This window comes from Lycorma delicatula, chromosome 5 (genome assembly GCF_047948215.1).
Source record: "Lycorma delicatula isolate Av1 chromosome 5, ASM4794821v1, whole genome shotgun sequence".
Lineage (NCBI taxonomy): Eukaryota > Metazoa > Arthropoda > Insecta > Hemiptera > Fulgoridae > Lycorma > Lycorma delicatula.
The window spans coordinates 45,804,532-45,822,958 of NC_134459.1; the positions used below are offsets into that span (position 1 = coordinate 45,804,532).

Sequence of the window (18,427 nt, forward strand, 5' to 3'; positions counted from 1 at the left end):
ATAAGTATATTAATAACAAACAACTTACCCTAACAGGATCAACCACTTTTGGTGGCGAAAGAAGAACGTTCCTAAGGCCCATGACGGTTAATTATAAAAATAAACTTAAAACAAAAAAACAACGTAATAATACTTAACAATATGTTTTTACGGCGATGAATGAGACCGAAATGTAGAAGAACGCTTTTTACACTCTAGTCTCCGTAGCAACTCGTTTACAGTGAGGTCGTGCACGTATACAAAGCCTAAATAGTGGGGGAAGGCGAGCCCTTGCGTCGCTTTCGCCTATTGGTAGATACTGGAGGCGCGGCATCGACCCAGACTAAATACTTCTATCTTTTTTCTTTTTCATCACTTGTAATACCTCTCACTCTAATACCGCGAACGTTGCTGTACTTCGGTTTCCTTGTATGATGTTGCAATATTATATGTAATGTATTATTTTCATTGAAATTAAAAGCATACACCTTGTAAATAGATATTTCATATATATATATATATATTACATAATTATTTTTTTGTGATGTAATTTAATCAATACTTTGAAAAACGTATCAGAATATTATATCAGATCAATAAATTACAGATACGATTCGTAAATTCGTTTACTAATGAATGATTATCTGGTAAATAAATTAATGTAAAACTATCCTTTAAAATATTTTTTTTCACACAGATAAAAACCTTTGTATACGAATTAATTTCCATTAATTGACACGCGTACCATTGAATATACGATTAGTATTACGTTTTTTTTTTTGTCGCTGTTTCTGTGCTAACGACAATGCTTTGATATAGATTCTTATGTTTCATAATAAATTAATCGGCTTAAATGAATAGTATCTATCATATGCAAGTATTTAATTCAACTTTGACTATAGATTTAACGTACATCAAGAAAATTTACAATTTCTTGAGTAAAAAAGTTTGAAAATTAAAAATCATATTTACAAAAACAATTGCTCAGTTGTATATTTTAAAAATAATGAAAGACCGATGTACCAGAGTATGACTGGAACAAGTGTATATATACAAATAGTATGGTGTTTCTCTTTCTACTGAACTGTACTCAGAGAGATAGCCAACTTCCTGTGTATGAAGGAAACTCAATAAAATACATTATAAAAACTAAATATAATAATTTAATGCACTTTAAAATAGACTGTACATGATTACTTTACAAATAGAAATTATTTTTAATAATTTCAAAATACCGTAACATGGTAATTTTTTTTACATTTTTCTTTCGGTTTGTCACTTTAAGGTAAAGAAGATTCTAAACTATTCATCATATCTTTTATTTAGAGTGTTACGAATTTTCTTGATTATTAATATACAATTTACAAATATTATGTTTTATTAAAAAAAAATTACAAGAATTTTAATTTATCGGTATTATAAATTTCGTTTCCATTTGTAAAGAATGTACCTCATATCAAATATACGATTAGGTAATTTTTTTTACAGTTATAAAAACAGGAAAATTGTGCAAAAAACCAAAGGAAGTTGTGAAACGAAGTTACGTCAAATAGATGTTATACAACGATTAGTTATTAAAAATCAATACCTGTGGCAGGAGAATTTTTATAAATTTTCCTTAACACTAATGATAATAAAACAAATGAATTACAATGAGTAAAGTTTAGTTACAATTATTAACTTAAATGAACTTTATGGAGAAAAATAAACATCAGTATATAATTTTAATTTATTTATAAATACAAGAACTAGAAACGAAAACGTTACAACAGGCACGTTTTTCAGCTGGACGCGACATCTGCTGGAGTATTATAGAATTGTTTGGGCTGACATCATAACTACGTCATCAACCACACCCCCACCTAAGCTGACCTGCCCTATTTTAAGATTACCCTCACTACTTCACGAACATTCCAGTTGTTTCCAAACAAACCCATCCCTTCTGTACGAGAGAGACCCTGGGAGGACAAAGAAATTTATTTAACTATTTCTAAACGTACAAAATCTTTTAATAGGAATTTCTTTTAAAAGGAAAAATTAATTGGTGTTCAACTAATTTTTTTAATTTTTAAAAAAAGTTTTAAAACGCCTAAACAATAAAAAAACACTTAACATTTTTCGTGTACAGTGTGACGCTTATTTTAATTAATGCATACTAACTTCTAAATCTCTAAATTACATCTCGGCCTATCATCCGGAGGTCCCGTATTCGAATACCGGTCAAGCATGGAATTTTTCACACGCCACAAATTTCTATTTCATATTGCCATGCATAAGAGCTGAGCTTATATGGCGAATTAATAATAAAAATAAATTAATATAAGAAACAAAAGATTACTTTTATTTTTTTGTTATCACTAAAACTTTACATCCTATGTAACGATAATACGTTGTTTTTTTTTTTAATATACATTTTTTTAATGAATCATTCATAATTAAATAATATTTACTATTTGTCTTGTTTGAAGCTTTATAAATATTTATATGACAAACTTTGTTCAAAATGTAAAATTATCTTTAAAAAAATTATAAACTTTGCTTCGGACAACGTCTCTAGGGAAAATACCGTTCGTATTTTGGTAATAAATTAAAAACCAATCAATATTGTGTCAAAAAGGTTTCAACGACTAATTGTGCATTACTATCACTGCAGAAAAAGTCAAACACATAACATCCAAGATGACCAAACTGCGACAGCCTTAAAAAATATTTAGTCATACACCTTGCATTATTAAATTTGTATCTATTCTTCTGCCAAGGATGTAATATGTAAAAAAAAATAAAAGTTATGAATTGGTCAAAGTTGTAAGTAAATGTCTGAAGGGCAATTTGTACTGGGAAACTAGGAGCAGACTAAATGTCTCCTTCTCTTGGACAGATATAGAACAGTACCAAAAGTTATGCCGGCTGTTATATTCAAAAGTTAACTACATCGTAATTTTAGTTGTAAAGACTAGATTCGTAATGGATCCGAACGAAAAAATAATGATTGAACTATTGATTAAATATCATAACTTTGCAATTTCTCTAATCGTAATCTTAACTGGCTAAAAGACAGTAACCCATCAATTAACCCACCGGGTTGGTCTAGAGGTGAACGCGTCTTCCCAAATCAACTTATTTGGAAGTAGAGAGTTCCAGCGTTCAAATCCTAGTAAAGTCAGTTATTTTTACACGGATTTGAATACTAGATCGTACCACCAAACAATATCGGTACGATATTGTTTGGTGGTAGGGTTTCAATTAACCACACATCTCAATAATGGTCGAACTGAGACTGTACAAGACTACACTTCATTTATACTTATACATATCATCCTCTGAAATACTTACCTGAACGGTAATAACCGGAAGCTAAAACAGGAAAAAGAAAGTAAGCCGACAATTAACGAACTGATAATGAAATAAAAATTCATTAATCGTAATGATTCATCCAATAAAATTTCAGGGCTGCGTAAATGTTTATGTACAACGCTAATGGTATCGTTAGTGATACTTCAATCTTGTTTCTAAAAACGTTAACCACAAAAATAGGCCAACGTTCATTAAATGAAAATGACTAAACTCGTACAGCCTTCTTTCGAGATACAAAATCCTTGAAGTTATTATCGCTAACCACAAATAATTATATTCAAAGGTTACCTTTAACTAAACGTAATTATTTTAATAAGTATAGTATTATTCATATATCTTAAGCGCATTTGCCCCTTGCAACCTGTTGATTCTTCTGAAGATTCAGGAAAGAAGATATGAAATCACTAGGCCTTCTGGGGTAATATTGATTACCACATAATTGATAATTATATTGCTTTAATAATTAAATCTCCCAGTGAATGTATTAGAATAATTAATTGTTAAATCCCAATTTCCTTCTGATATTTATTTCATTAATTGAAATTGATTTTAAAATAGAAGATTGCAGTAGTAAATATTTATTATTCAAAAAGATCATTCCATATATGAAAACGTAGTTATAAAAATACAAATCGTACAGATTTTTAAGTTGTACATGCAATTTATTATAGAAAAACTGTCTTAATATCGGCTATGTAAAAAAAAAAAAAAAAAAAACGGAGCGAGCGGCAAATTAACAGCGAAGCTGAGAAAGTAATGAGGTCAACGACTTATTCTAGCAAGGCTAGTATATAAATACGCTAAGGATGCGATATGAGGCAGAAATCACGTACAGTGTCTTGAATCATACTTGCACATTATGACGCAAGAACAGGTTAATTTTTCGTGACAAATGTTTTTTACATTTGCATCTTTAAACATCATAAAACAGACTATAACCAGAATAAAACTGTACACGCTTCAAGAAATTAAAGCTAAGTATATGTTAAAATTAAAAAAAAAGTATATGTAAGAATGTAAAAAAGATTCTAAAATAAAGCCTAATCTTTATCCATGGCGAATAAAATATTAAAAAACACCTTTTCTTTCTTAAGAATCTCATCCTATCATTTTCCTTCTCCTCTTCTTTTTTTTTATCTGGGAGAGAGAAACAGTATACTTTATAATTAAATAATTTTTTCTTCCTTGTACGAAGTAAAGAAAGTATTATAATCGCGAAAAATCTCGGTTTTCAGATTTCAACGGCAATATCCATTTTGATCATCCCTGAATCGATTTTTACTAGTTTCGGCGTGACGTCTGTGTACGTACGTACGTACGTATCTCGCATAACACAGAAACAATTAGCAGTAGACTGTTGAAATATTGGATTTATGACTGTTGTAACATCTAGTTGTTTACCTCATCTTTTGATTGCAATCGGCTGGACCAAAATGTCCAAAAAACCCAAAATTCAAAAAATTTGGATTTTGAACTTTTTCCTAACTGCAATGTAGTAAGTCCTCACTGAGAGCGTTTAAAGATATATCATAAGTGGTACTTATTTTCATTGGTTCCAGAGTTACAGCCAAATAAAAGTTTTAGATCTTACAATACAAAGGGATGGGGCACGTCGGTTCGAATCAGACTTCATCTCTTTTTTTTTTTTTAATTTTTTTTTTAAATTAAATATATTGATTTATTAATAATTATTTATCTCAGATTGTGAAATAATTTTTACGATAAATAATAATTCAATAATAACAATAAAAAAGCGTGAATAACATCATTAGTTATTAATGAAATAAAATTTTATGTACTTTTCATTTAAAAAAATGTGTATATGAATTTTACTAGGTGTACAAGCAAGTAATGTGGTGTCCACATCAAATTTGGTTTAACCAAAGATCTTATAAACTTATATAAGTTTTAGGCTAACTAAATGCTACAGCAAAATGCCGATCTCCGTGGAGAAATGGTAGTATCTCGGCCTTTCATCTGGAGGTCCCGAGTTCGAATTCCGGTCTTATAAGGTATTCTTTCAAAAATGGCACAAGCTTCGAGGTTATAACTATCGTACAGGAGGATTCGACTCGTATACGCTGAGCTACAGGATTTATAATCCTGTACGTAAACAACATATTCACCCCCCAAATGATAATACTATTATTTATTTTAACATTATTTTTTTGTTTTTTTTTTTTAATTTTTTTATTATAAAACGCTCATTTATAGTTGAAATTCCATGTTATGAAATTTTTAAATGGATTCTTAGACTTTTTTGAAATCGCAATTTTTTCTTTAAATTTATAAGATTTGATTAATCGTTTCCACTTTTTATGGCCAATTAAAGTACACTTTTTTTTTTAATTTAACCCGAACTAACTCAATCTAAAGGTGTTTTGTACTATTTTTTTTCTATTATTTTCTATCTTCTCTTAAAGGTTTCTTGTATTTTTTTACAGTTAAATCTGTAGTGAAAAAAAACGTAAATAATGGAAGAATTTTTTAGTACAATCAATATTTCACTCAAACAGGAAGATTAAATTTAGAAAAAAAAATGCTTAAAATCATTTAGTGTTTACCAGATTAAAATCTGGTAATGAGGGGGAAGTAGTAAATACTGAAGATTGTTCCATCTTCAGACATTTTACTAAACACATAACAAATTTGGTTGTTTTTAGTTTCCCAGCTAGCGCTATAGTTCTAGAAGGTAATGTAATTGGTTCAGTATGAACACATGCGGTTTTCTCCGGATCTTGACGTTTTCACACCTAAGGAACCCAAAATACGTGCCCATAGAGGGTACATGTGTTCGGGGTTTAAAGGTCAAGATAGACGGTGAGGCTGTAGAGCAATGTCACCCTCAGTATCTAGAGATTTAGCCTAATTAAGGTCATATTTTTGTTAGGCACATTTAACAATAAAAAATAACATTTGCAAAAAATTTTTCAAAATTGCACCCCACCCCAAAAAATGCTGTTGTAGTCGTCTACTATGTTGTAACGTCACAGGTGAGCGGTATAATTAAATAAATGAATAATAAAATAATTACAAATAATTAATAAGAGATTACCAGCAAAATAATTACCACCTTACCAGCCAATAATTATTTGCTGGTAAAGTTATTAATTACTTTTTAATTAATTTTAAAAAATATTTTAATTTTATTAAAATATTCCTGCGAAACCATGTTCAAGAAAATTATTGTGACATGTTACCAGGTAAAAATGGTTTATAAATATTATAATTTAAAGTTGAAAATGAATAAAATTTTAGCTACTTAATTATTTTAACTTTTGACTTTATTATAATATTTTAATTCCTGAATGATGGTTTGAATAATATCGAGGACTTCACTTATTTGCTCGTAAGGTGATATATATCACTTATTAATTACTTTTAATTATTTTATTAAAATATACTAGCGGAACCATGTTCAAGAAATGAATAATATTTAAAAGTGTAAAGAAGTTAACTCGGTCTGTCTGGACCTCGAATTCGATCGTTCGGTTGACTCAGTACCTGGTGTGCTAAGCTTCGCGGCTACACTAGTAGAATTTGTTCTTTGTAAGTTGTGAAATCATATTACTTTAGTTAGTACCAACCGTCGCCGCTAGTACCGCCTCACCCACGCGAATTAAATACGGAATAAGAGCGTGCTTTAATTAGAATCATTGAATTAAATAAACGAAACAATTTTTATATTTAAATAAAATTATAAAATATTTTAAATTAAGTTGTGTGCGTATTTGCAAGCCATGCATCACAAATAACCCACAGTTGTAGGACTTTCCCGGAACTCGGGTTTAGCCGGGTGTAGTCAAGTTTTCGCACTAAATTTATTTAATACCTGAACTTAAATGATTGCAATGCTTGAAAATTAATGGTCACAAAATCCCTAATAATTTGTGTAGTTTTTCTGTAGTTCTGTCACTGCAATCTATCCTCATTATTATTTTCACATTGGAAATCATAAAGAGATCTCACAAGCAATCTATATTTTTCGATAACATAGTTTTACCCAACGAGAGACAACAGAAATGTTATTTTTTTAAATTTCATTTTTAAATAATTGAATTAATTAGACTATTATTTGAAAACGTGAGATAAAATACCAGATAATTGAGATAAAGTAACATATTCTTGAAAAGTGTAGAATTAGATTATTATTCTGCTTCCAGCTATTCTATTTAATGATTTTTTCGGTTTTTTATTTTACAGAAAATTTTTCTGAAATTTTTTCAGAAAAAATTTCTGGAGTAGCATTCCCACTAATTTTAGCTACAAGCCGCCAATGGAAATAATACAAAAATATATCACATTATACATCTTGAAAAATAAAATCGGAATCTGAATTTTACAGCAAATGGCATAAATATTTGGAACACGCTACAGTAATTTATATATTTGAATATTAACGGAAAATATAACGTAGAGGAAAACTAAATATGAACAAAAATTGAGAAAGATAACGTAAAGAAGTTAACCACATCAATCTCATAATAATAATAGCAATAGAAATGAATTCTAGGAACAAGTATAAAAGTAGTAGGGGCAACGAGGAAAATACGTACTTCTTATACTGAAATATGCACGGAAAATCACAATGATTTATATCGGAAAAAAGAAATCGCATAAAATACAATTATCTCATGAAAAAACAAAATATTTATTCAAATATTGTTTTTAATCGTGGAATAGGCTGTTTAAGACATTATTTATTCTTCATACAGATGAACAATAGTATTCCATATTAAATTGAAGCAGTGTATATTACAGTGTATAGTTTCACAACACGACATTTAATATGTTGGTTTACATTCCATCACATGCTAATTGACTTTTGTTGTGATTTCTTTTTGTTTAAAAAATTACCCTAGCTGCTTTCTCTGAGAGTAATAATGTTCATTATACAATTCGCTGCAGTGAACCCGGGGTGAAGGAGTCTTTCAATTAAAACCTATACTTCTATAGGCCGATATGTAAAAGTATATTCAGCCTCTTCAAGGCAATGCTAACCTTCTCTAAACCTGGTATTGGATAATTGTTATTCTTTATTACAATAATGTTTTAGCTGTGATACCAATCGTTACCGCTAACAATCATTATGGATATGGTACTTACATCAAAAGAATGTTTGATAAACGTAAATATCTGTTTGTATTTCTAAATATATAATGCAAATAGATATTTAAGAAAAAGATCGAGAAGGAAATTAATAGCCTTAAAAGCACACGAAAAACATATAGGTAACACAGGCAAAAAGCTAATCAATTCAACGATTTGTAACGGGAACTTCTCCGAACTTGATAAATCAAGTTCAACTTGATAAATCGTCTTAACTTAATTTTTATGTGATCGAGTTTTTCGGTCAAGACGATTTAATTTCAAGAAAATAGTAATATAAACAAATAATAAGAAAGAAAACATAATATAAATAATAAACTGATGCTAATTAAAGCAGGAAAAATGTATAAAATATATCGAACAAAACTGGACAGGCATTTCGTCTAACAACTTCCAAAACTAAAACTGTATTATTATTTCAGCGACATGAGTATCTCCACTACAGCCGATCGATGCTAGTTTAAATTTATACTCTATAACGTACAATCAAAATAATGAACTTTTACGTGGAAGTTATTCAAAAGACGTATTGAAGCATCACCAAATACCATGAGAAAAACTGTAATGATGACTTCCATGGCAATATAGAATCTTTATTATCTCTTAAGTCTTAGAATATCATTCAGAACATCTAAAATTTATTCTGATGTAATACAATCAACAGTTTCACAAAGCATGTCATTGGAGAACATTACACTCGTTTATGAAGACGAGATTTTATAAATGTTATAAGCATTTTAGAACGTTATTTGTAAAGAAAGGATTGGCGGAATCAAAACAAAAAAAAAAAAGATAACATATTACTTAATCTTGGATATTTTATTGGTTTTTATGATAAGATATAAAATATTTAAAAAATTTTAAAAAATCAGTTTTTTCTGCTACCCAACTATCTCCCAAGAAATTCCCTCCGTTTAATATGTTCAATGGAAAAAAACTAAAAAAATTCCGCTGAAAAATGTGCAACCAATAAAAAGTTATCTAAGATTTCTTTTGGGAACAGGGTGGAAATGAATTATAATGAAATTTTATTTTTATATTATTATTAAAACTTTAAATAAACCAAAAAAACTGACATGGACACCACATTATCTCCTTATGCGCCTATTAAATTACATATACATATTTTTTTTTTAAATGAGTAGTACATAAGATTTTATTTCATTAATAACTTGTTATTATTGATTTATTATTTATCGTAAAACCTTTTTACAATCAGAGGTTAATAATTATTAATAAATCAATATATTCAAATTAAAAAAAAAAAAAGTTAAAAAAGGAGATAAAGTCTAATTCGAACCGAATTGCCTTCCCCTTGTAAGATCCAAATATTTCATTAATTAAAATTTTACTTGGCTATAACTCTGGAACCAATGAAAATAAGTTCCACTTATGATATATCGTTGAAATTCTCTCATTAAGGGCTATTACTGCAGTTAAGAAAAAGTCCAAAATGCATTTTTTTTTTATATTTGGGCTTTTTGGACATTTTTGGTCAAGTTGATTGCAATCAAAAGGGGAGGTGGCACAATTAGATGTTACAACAGTCCTAAATCAAAAATTTCAACATCCTACGGCTAATCGTTTTTGAGGTATGCAAGGTACATATACGTAAATACAGACGTCACACCAAAACTAGTCAAAATGGATACTTCCGTTGAAATCTGAAATCCAAATTTTTTTTGCTACCACAATACTTCCTTTACTTCGTACAAGGAGAAAAATAGTTTAAAAAATACCGATATTTTTAAACTTTGATCGGCTCCCCTACACCCTATATTGCCCACAAAGAATTCTCTTTTGGTCTTTTACACTACTGCTATGCCTAGGAAGACAAAAAAATTATGTTAAAATATATGCAATAAATAATAAGATAGCTTTTATCGATTTTGTTGGAAGAGGAAGATTCTTCTTCCTCTTACCCCCAAATTCTTTTGGGGGTATATCTTTTTTAAAAATGGAAGATAAGTATTAAGTTTAGTAATTTATAAAGTGGGGTTACGTTTACAAAATTTTAAGAAAATTGATTCCAAAGAAACTATCTAACCCATCCCTGGAAGATATTATCTCCAGACTTTAACCAACAAATTGCCCCATGTGCACGAGTCACTGCCAAATTTCATAAAAATTGGTTTATCCGGTCAAAAAATATTATGCTTCAAACACGCAAAAACACGTACATATGTACGTATGCAAAACATCTAGCCCCACTTTTTACTTCCTTGTACGAAGTAAAGGAAGTGATGTTATCGCGAAAGATTTCGGTTTTCAGATTTCAACGAAAATTATCCATTTTGACTATCCATGAATTCATTTTGACTACTTTCAGCGTGACGTATGTATCTCGCATAACTCAAAAAACGATTATGATTAGCCGTAGGATGTTGAAATTTTGTATTTAAAACTGTTATAATATTTACTTGTGCATCTCCCTTATTGATTGATTGCAATCAACTTGACCAAAAATGTCCAAAAAGTCCAAACTAAAAAAATTGCATTTTAAACTTTTTTCTTAACTGCAGTAATATGCCCTCATTGGAGAGCTTTTCAACGATTTATCATAAGTGGTACTTATATTCATTGGTTCTAGAGCTATAGCCAAATAAAATTTTTAATTAATGAAATATTTGGATGTTACAAAGGAAAGGCACGTCGGTTCGAACAGACTTAATTTCACACTTTTTTTAAAATTTAATTATGTTCATTTATTAATAATTATTAACCACTGATCGTAAACGAAATTTTACAATAAATAATAATTCAGTAATAGCAATAAAACATGTATGAAAAATATCAAAAGTTATTAGTCTACTTTTAAAAATGTGTATATGTAATTTAGTAGTGGTGTCCACATCAGATTTGGTGAAGAAGCATTGGTTATTTAATATTAATTGAAAATTATAATTTAGAATCGTATTATTTTTATTTATGCATTTGTTTCAGTCTACTTGATAATAAATATTGCTATAAAATTTCGTACCCTTCTTCTGTTTCGTGTTTGTTTTTATTTTGTTGATGGTTACAACATAATAATTTAAAAAACATAATATTAGATAGATACAAAGGGACTTTTATTCTAACCTAATATTTCAGGTAAGATTGTTAAATTAATAACTGTATAAATATTTGATAATAATATTTCAAGCAATGTGACTGTTGACTTTATTAAAGAATTAGAAGATCGTATCTTACTTTCAAACGGAATAAGTTTAAATGAAGTCCAGCAAAGAATGTATATATGTAATTTAATAGGCGTACAAAGAAAGCATGTAGTGTCCACATCAATTTTTTTTGTTATTTGGGTACCCTGGGTCAAGAAAGGTCGAGAAATACAAAAAACTCATACCTTTTTTTTTTTTACTGATTACTTACTATACTTTCTTTCTTTGCAGTACAGCTCTATAGCTATGATTTCAGGTAATCAAAAAATAAAATTATGTTGGCTAACCGAAAAATGTTTTGTTTCTCAACAAAATTTGTTTGAATGAATGATTCGAAGAAAGGAATAGTAAAGTGTTATGTGCCATCTACACCGTTGATTATTCTTCAAAAGATTTGTAGATGTTTCTGAACTATGAAAGAAACATAAATTGTGACAGGAGGCGGTTTGATGTATGTTCGGTCGAGGAGAAATATTCTGAAGGTTAAGGGGGTTTGTACGTATAACAGGATAAAAGTGTAGCGGCGACTAGACGAACTTCGTTTATATAGTGTTCACATTGATGCTCTTTTGTACAGTAACTTCTAAAACCAGCACCACAAATATTATGTATTCAGACGGGACAGGACTGGTTTACTTAAGCTGGTGGACCTTTTACTTAAGCTGGTGTTAATTGAGCACCGTTTTAAGAGTTACTGTACTCTGTTAGGTACGTATAAAACCGCTGATACAATGCGTTTTGGTTCTCTTCTATGAAACATGCTTAGAAAATTTAAAAATCTTGATGTGGACACTACATGATTCCCTTGTACGCCTATTAAATTACATAAGAAAATTTTTTGCTGCACTTCACTTAAACTTATTTTATTTGAAAGTGAGATACGAGCCTCCAGTTCTTTAATAAAGTGGACAGTTACACAATTGCATTATATGGTGGACACCAGATGGCATCACATTTTTTCCTGGTATCCCCGTATCAGCATTGGTTAATTCATTAATTTTGTTTCACGTCGCTCAAGTAGTTATGTCGTGTAAGTGAGAACATGTCGGATCCGTAACCATTGAACATCGATTCGAATCCGACTTCATATACATATAATTTTTTTTTAATTTATATATATTGTTTTGAATTAAAATGAAAAGTACATCAAATCTTATTTTACTAGTTATTACTGAATTATTATTTACAAGGGTTAATAATTATTAATAAATCAATATATTTAAATTAAAAAAAAAAAGGTGAAGTCTAATTCGAACTGATGTGCCTTCCCCCTTGTAAGATCCAAATATTTCATTAATTAAATTTTACTTTGTCCTAACTCTAGAACCAATGAAAATAAGTACCACTTATTTTCAACAACATATCGTTGAAAAGCTCTCAATGAGGGCTTATTACTGCAGTTAAGAAAATCCAATTTTTTTGGATTTTGGGCTTTTTTGGACATTTTTGGTTGAATCGATTGTAATCAAAAGGGGAGGTGCACAATTAGATTTTACAACAGTCCAAAATCCAAAATATCAACATCCTAGGGCTAATCGTTTTTCAGTTATGCGAGATACATACGTACATAGAGACGTTACGCCGAAACTAGCCAAAATGGATTCAAGGATAGTCACATTTTTTTGGTCAAAATGTAGGAAACATTCACATTTTATGCGATCACAATACTTTCTTTACTTCGTACAAGGACGTAAAAACTATAGCCTACACACACACACACACACACACAATACACTTCAAATAGTGATCTACAATCAGAATTTATCGTACAAAATTTCTTATAAATAGGTTAATCCAATCTAAAATATAAAATAAAACGATAAGTGCCAGATAAAAAGCTGACAAGGAAATTGTTCTAATATAATAGTGGAAAAAATAATGACACATGAAAATAAACACTAAAAAAGTTTAAAAAATTTAAAAAAAATCGTAATGTTTAAACTTTGATTGGTTCCCCCACCCAAATATTTCCCTCAAAAAATAGTTTAAGTCGCTTGCACTAATACTGTGGTTAGGAATACATAAAAAAAAGGTCTGTTAAAAATATACCATAAATAAAAAATTAGCTTTTTTCTATTTTTGGAAGGGGAAATCTTTGGTGAAAATACTTTTAAAATTGCTAAGATTAAGCGTGCACGTACATACTGCGATCAATGTATTAGGATTATGTTTTAAATTTTGAGAATATTGACCCAAAAATCTCTAGCTATCTCTACCCCACCCTCTACAAATATTGCTCCAAACGTTTAACAACAAATTGCCTCATTTACACGAACCTTTATACAAAATTTCATTAAGATTGGTTCCAGTCACAAACTAAGCACGCACACACACGCTAACACACGTACGTACATTAACCTCCCAGTTTCTGGGGTCTCTGGGTCATGAAACGTTGAGAAATTAAGAAAATAACCCGTACCTCATTCATTGACTGACTATTATAGCTGAGTAAACGATACCAAAGTTAAAACAAAATATTAGGCTTATTTAAAATATTAGCCTCCTCCACTGTTGGATGAAATTGCCCAATAAATCCAGTGATGTAATGGAATCATCTAGTTCAGGCGTGGACAACAGTTTTTGCGTACGAGCCGAATTGGAAAGAAAACTTTTTTCACGGGCCAAACGAAATATTAAAATTAAAAAAAATGTTAAATACAAAAACGATTCATTTAAGTAAACAAAATTTTATTATGGAATTTGTTGTACTTTTATTTAGATCATTAAAGAAAAAGTTTGGTCACTAATATAAGTTGAGCTGAAGTGAACCAAATTTTTCTAGGCAAGTTTTTTTTAAATTTCCGTTTTTTCCATTATTCAATTGCTAATAAAAAAAAGGTAATATTGAAATATTTTTCGCAGGCCGTATGTTAGCCATACCTGATCTAATTAGTACAAGGATATGACAGGAGTACAGAAAAGGAAAAAATTGAATGTGTTTTGCCCCCACTCCTTAATGGAGATTTCATCAAAACCAAACACCATGAGAAAGTATCTTAACCGCTTAAAAGGCATTAAATTGTTTAAAAAAAATTTTGAGGAACAGAATCCATAAGGTCCATATATTTCTCTAGGTATCAAAATAAAAATACCACCAATGTTCCACAGAAATCATTATGCCAAATTTCAACAAAATCGCTATTTCCATTCTCTTTTTCTGTTTTAGCCTCCGGAACCATCGTAAGATATTACTTCAGAGAATGATATGTATGAACGTAAATGATGTGCAGTATTGTACAGTCTCAGGTCGACCATTCCTGAGATGTGTCATTAATTGAAACCCAACTACTACCAAAGAACACCGGTATCCACGATCTAGTATTCAAGATCGTATAATAAACTCCCTTTTACTAAGATTTGAACCTGAGAATTCTCGACTTCGATATCAGCTGATTTGCGATGACGAGTTCACCACAAGACCAACCCGGTGGGAGTTTGCTCTATCCATTGACCTGATTAGCATTACTTTTCCTTATATTATTATACAGATACTTATTATACAGTAGCAGAGGAAGTAAAGAACTAATTTAAATTGCCTACATATAATTCGTTAAAAAATGTTTCAATTAATAAAAAAAAATTACAACGAGACTACTAGAGGAACTTTATTTACAAAATAAAATATTTAAAATATCATCTAAAAACTTGCTCATTTAGTGAGAAACCTCTCTTTTATTTCGTGTTTTATTTTATTTAAATTCTGTAATAAATACTTAAAGAAAGGATATTAAAATTAGAATAATATTGCGCTGAGTGGTAAACTAAAAATTCTTGAATCAAATCGGGAGAAATTTTCAAACAAGGAGAATTTTCGCATTCTAATAGAGGACCAAAAAAAAATTTTACACCTTAATTCACACCTTAGATAAGTCAACTTCAATTAACAGTTAAATAGATATAGATCAAATTAATTTACACAAATTACTAGATAGATAGCAAATAACGATAAAATTAATTTATACAAATTATTCAAGATAAATAGCATAGTCTAAAGGTTACCAGATTAAGAGGGCATTATTTTATTTTTTAAAATAATAATTATTTTTAACATTAAATAAAAACCCTATTAATAAAAAAATAAATGAATGTTGATTGAAAAGAATACATTTGCGAATAGAAAACACTATTGTAAATTACAATAATGAATAACATTATTTCTTATGTTTGCGTCATACATTATCTATTAAATAACCTTGACAATCAAACACTAACAAAGGTCGACAGTATATTAACACTAATGACACTACCATCATTTATTTAATATAATCAGAATTATAAAAAAAAAAAAAATTATAATTTTACTTTTTTTTCTACAGACACCTCTAATTAATAATTACTTTTAAATATTTACTTTATTTACCATTATACAGAAAAAACTGACAAAAATAAAAATTATTAAAAGAGAGTCATTAAAAATTAAAAAATACGACTGCCAAAAAACATTGCTCTTTAATATAGAATAATTAATTAGTGTGCGGGTGACACACTAATTTGTATATAGTATAATTTTGTTTTCAATTTTTTTTTTAATTTGTTGAAAACACATACATATTTATATAGCCTGTGAAGATTCCAAGCGGGGTCATACAACTAAATAGGTTCAGCGGTTGAGCTACTATGGTGGAACAAACAAACATACATACATTCATACAGCTAAATATATTACACTTATTTTTGAACAGCCGTGTAAAGAGAGAGCGTATAACTTGAGGAATCATTCATTGTCTTAATAATAATAAATCTGACAATTTTCAATTAAAATAATGACTGCACATTAGCCTTTCTCCAATTATTTTTAAATCGCCAAGGATAATAAAAAAAAAAAAAAATGTTGATTTACTGAAGTAAAAAAGTTGTTCAGTCATTAAATTAATATGACACTATGCAATTGTGTTACTTCCGTTTACAGTAAGTAATTAATACATTGATAAAATACTATGGAAAAAGTAGTTGAAAAATGTTTGTTAATACTCTCCTTTCATATTTTTAACTAGTTTATGCTTGATTAAAATTGTAAAAGATCTTATATTTTACATCCAATAATTATAGTGACAACTAACAACGATAAGAAGTCATTGAGGATTTATACGAGACCCCCCCTTAGAGAATTGGAATAAAGGTCACATTTTACGAAGATAAAAAATATAAACAGATTGAAGCGGCAATTAAAAACTGTTTTATAATATTCTCATAACACAAGTCATATTATGACAATATTTTATAGAAATACATGATAAATTTGTAAATCTATTCATAATGGGGGATATATAATGTAAAATTATGTACAAAATTTTAATACTGTGCCGTATATCCTCTTCAATTAAAACAGGATCTAATAGATTTATCATAATGCCAAAGATATATTATTAAGAAATTACTTCGGATGTAAGAACAGGATATCCTTTCTCCATAGCTGTGATTGAAGGTTTAAACATCCATAGATAACATCTTGTAGGGATTTATCTGGGAAAACATGAAAGTAATTATTATTACATGGGATGAATAGAAATGGTAAAAAAGACCTATTAAAAATCAAATAATTTAAAGAAAAAACAACAAGAAAAGAAAAAATCCTTTCGGCCCGCCGGAAGACTGACATACATTTCACCGGTGCTAGGAGGAAGATAAAAAGGATTTCCATCTTAAATTTAAGAAAAACTTCAAATTTACTCAATTCGATAATGGTTGCATGCGAAAAAAGTTTCACATTTTAGCATACGACAAGCCCCCCCATCTTACAATTCCAGTAACATTTTGGTCATCCCTTGCCGTAAAGGTTGATTCATATGAAAAATTGTTACAGACAAACGTTTTAGGTAATGTTTAGAGGACTAACGACCACTTTAAACAGATTCGATACTGTGCCTATTACGGGAGGTATGATTTTTTATATCTTCAAAACCCCATTTTTTCCACCTCCCCTGGGCAAATGGTTGGTGATACCAAAAAACTTTACTTAGATAAGTTTTAGGCCCTTATTAAAAGAATAGTAGAAACTTTAAACGAATTCGACAGTTTACTTAATAAGAAAATTGTAGCGATATTTTGTTTTTTTGAAAAAGCCCCCCGCCACCATTTCCAACTCCATGGTCCGATTTTGGCAGTTAACGAACTAGACTGAGATTTTGGAACGAGTTATTTGTAAGGAACAGTATGAAAGTGATTGGGGCAAAAATACGACAGTTATCATTGACCATAAGAATGTGAAAAAAAACATATATTATATATATATATATAAATTTTGAGCTGATAAAGTTTTGAGGCCTGGGAGATGTGAAACGCAAAGGTATGTCGAAATTTTTCCGAGATCGAATTATGGTACCCATTAAAATAGGCAGCTTTCATGAAATCTACCTAAAAGCCATATTACCGTACATCAAGTACAATCATACATAGGGTTAAAAAGCTTCAGTTGAAATTAAACTTCAAGAAAATAATTTTGAATATCTACATGCTGTAATCAGAGTATAAAGAAGCAAATTCAGAGGATGGGATGAATGATTTGTAGCGTGTGTGAAAATGCCATGCCTGACCGGGATTCGAACCTGGGACCTCCGGATGAAAGGTCGAGACGCTACCATTCGCGCCACGGAGGAAGGGATATCAGTGATTTATCAACAAATTACGTCACGTTATACGGAGGTAACTTTACTGGTCATAACCGCGAACGGTAACGCTAGTGTTGAATTGACGCTTCTACACCAATAAATGTCTGTGTGACGTAATTGTTCACTAGGCTTCCCTCACACCAGATACAATGAATCGTCACTACAATGAACCAATGACTGTACATGTATACTCATTACATACAAGGCTGCTTAACA

General features: G+C 29.7%; 1 protein-coding gene across 9 annotated transcripts in view; it reads right to left on the bottom strand.

Moving 5' to 3' along the window:
• The window catches only part of Hex-A (Hexokinase A), a 315,316-nt gene that overhangs the window by 31,133 nt on the left and 265,756 nt on the right, over positions 1–18,427 (bottom strand). Inside the window, exon 1 of one of the 9 annotated variants that reach the window (XM_075366029.1) lies at positions 16,982–17,029. The exons of 7 other annotated variants lie outside the window; for them this stretch is intronic. In XM_075366029.1, the coding sequence (XP_075222144.1) occupies positions 16,982–17,014 (33 nt within the window). In that variant the 5' untranslated portion in view covers positions 17,015–17,029. Of the gene's footprint in view, positions 1–28; positions 195–16,981; positions 17,030–18,427 lie in introns of those variants that run through there. One more of the 9 variants, XM_075366030.1, reaches the window with a different exon arrangement.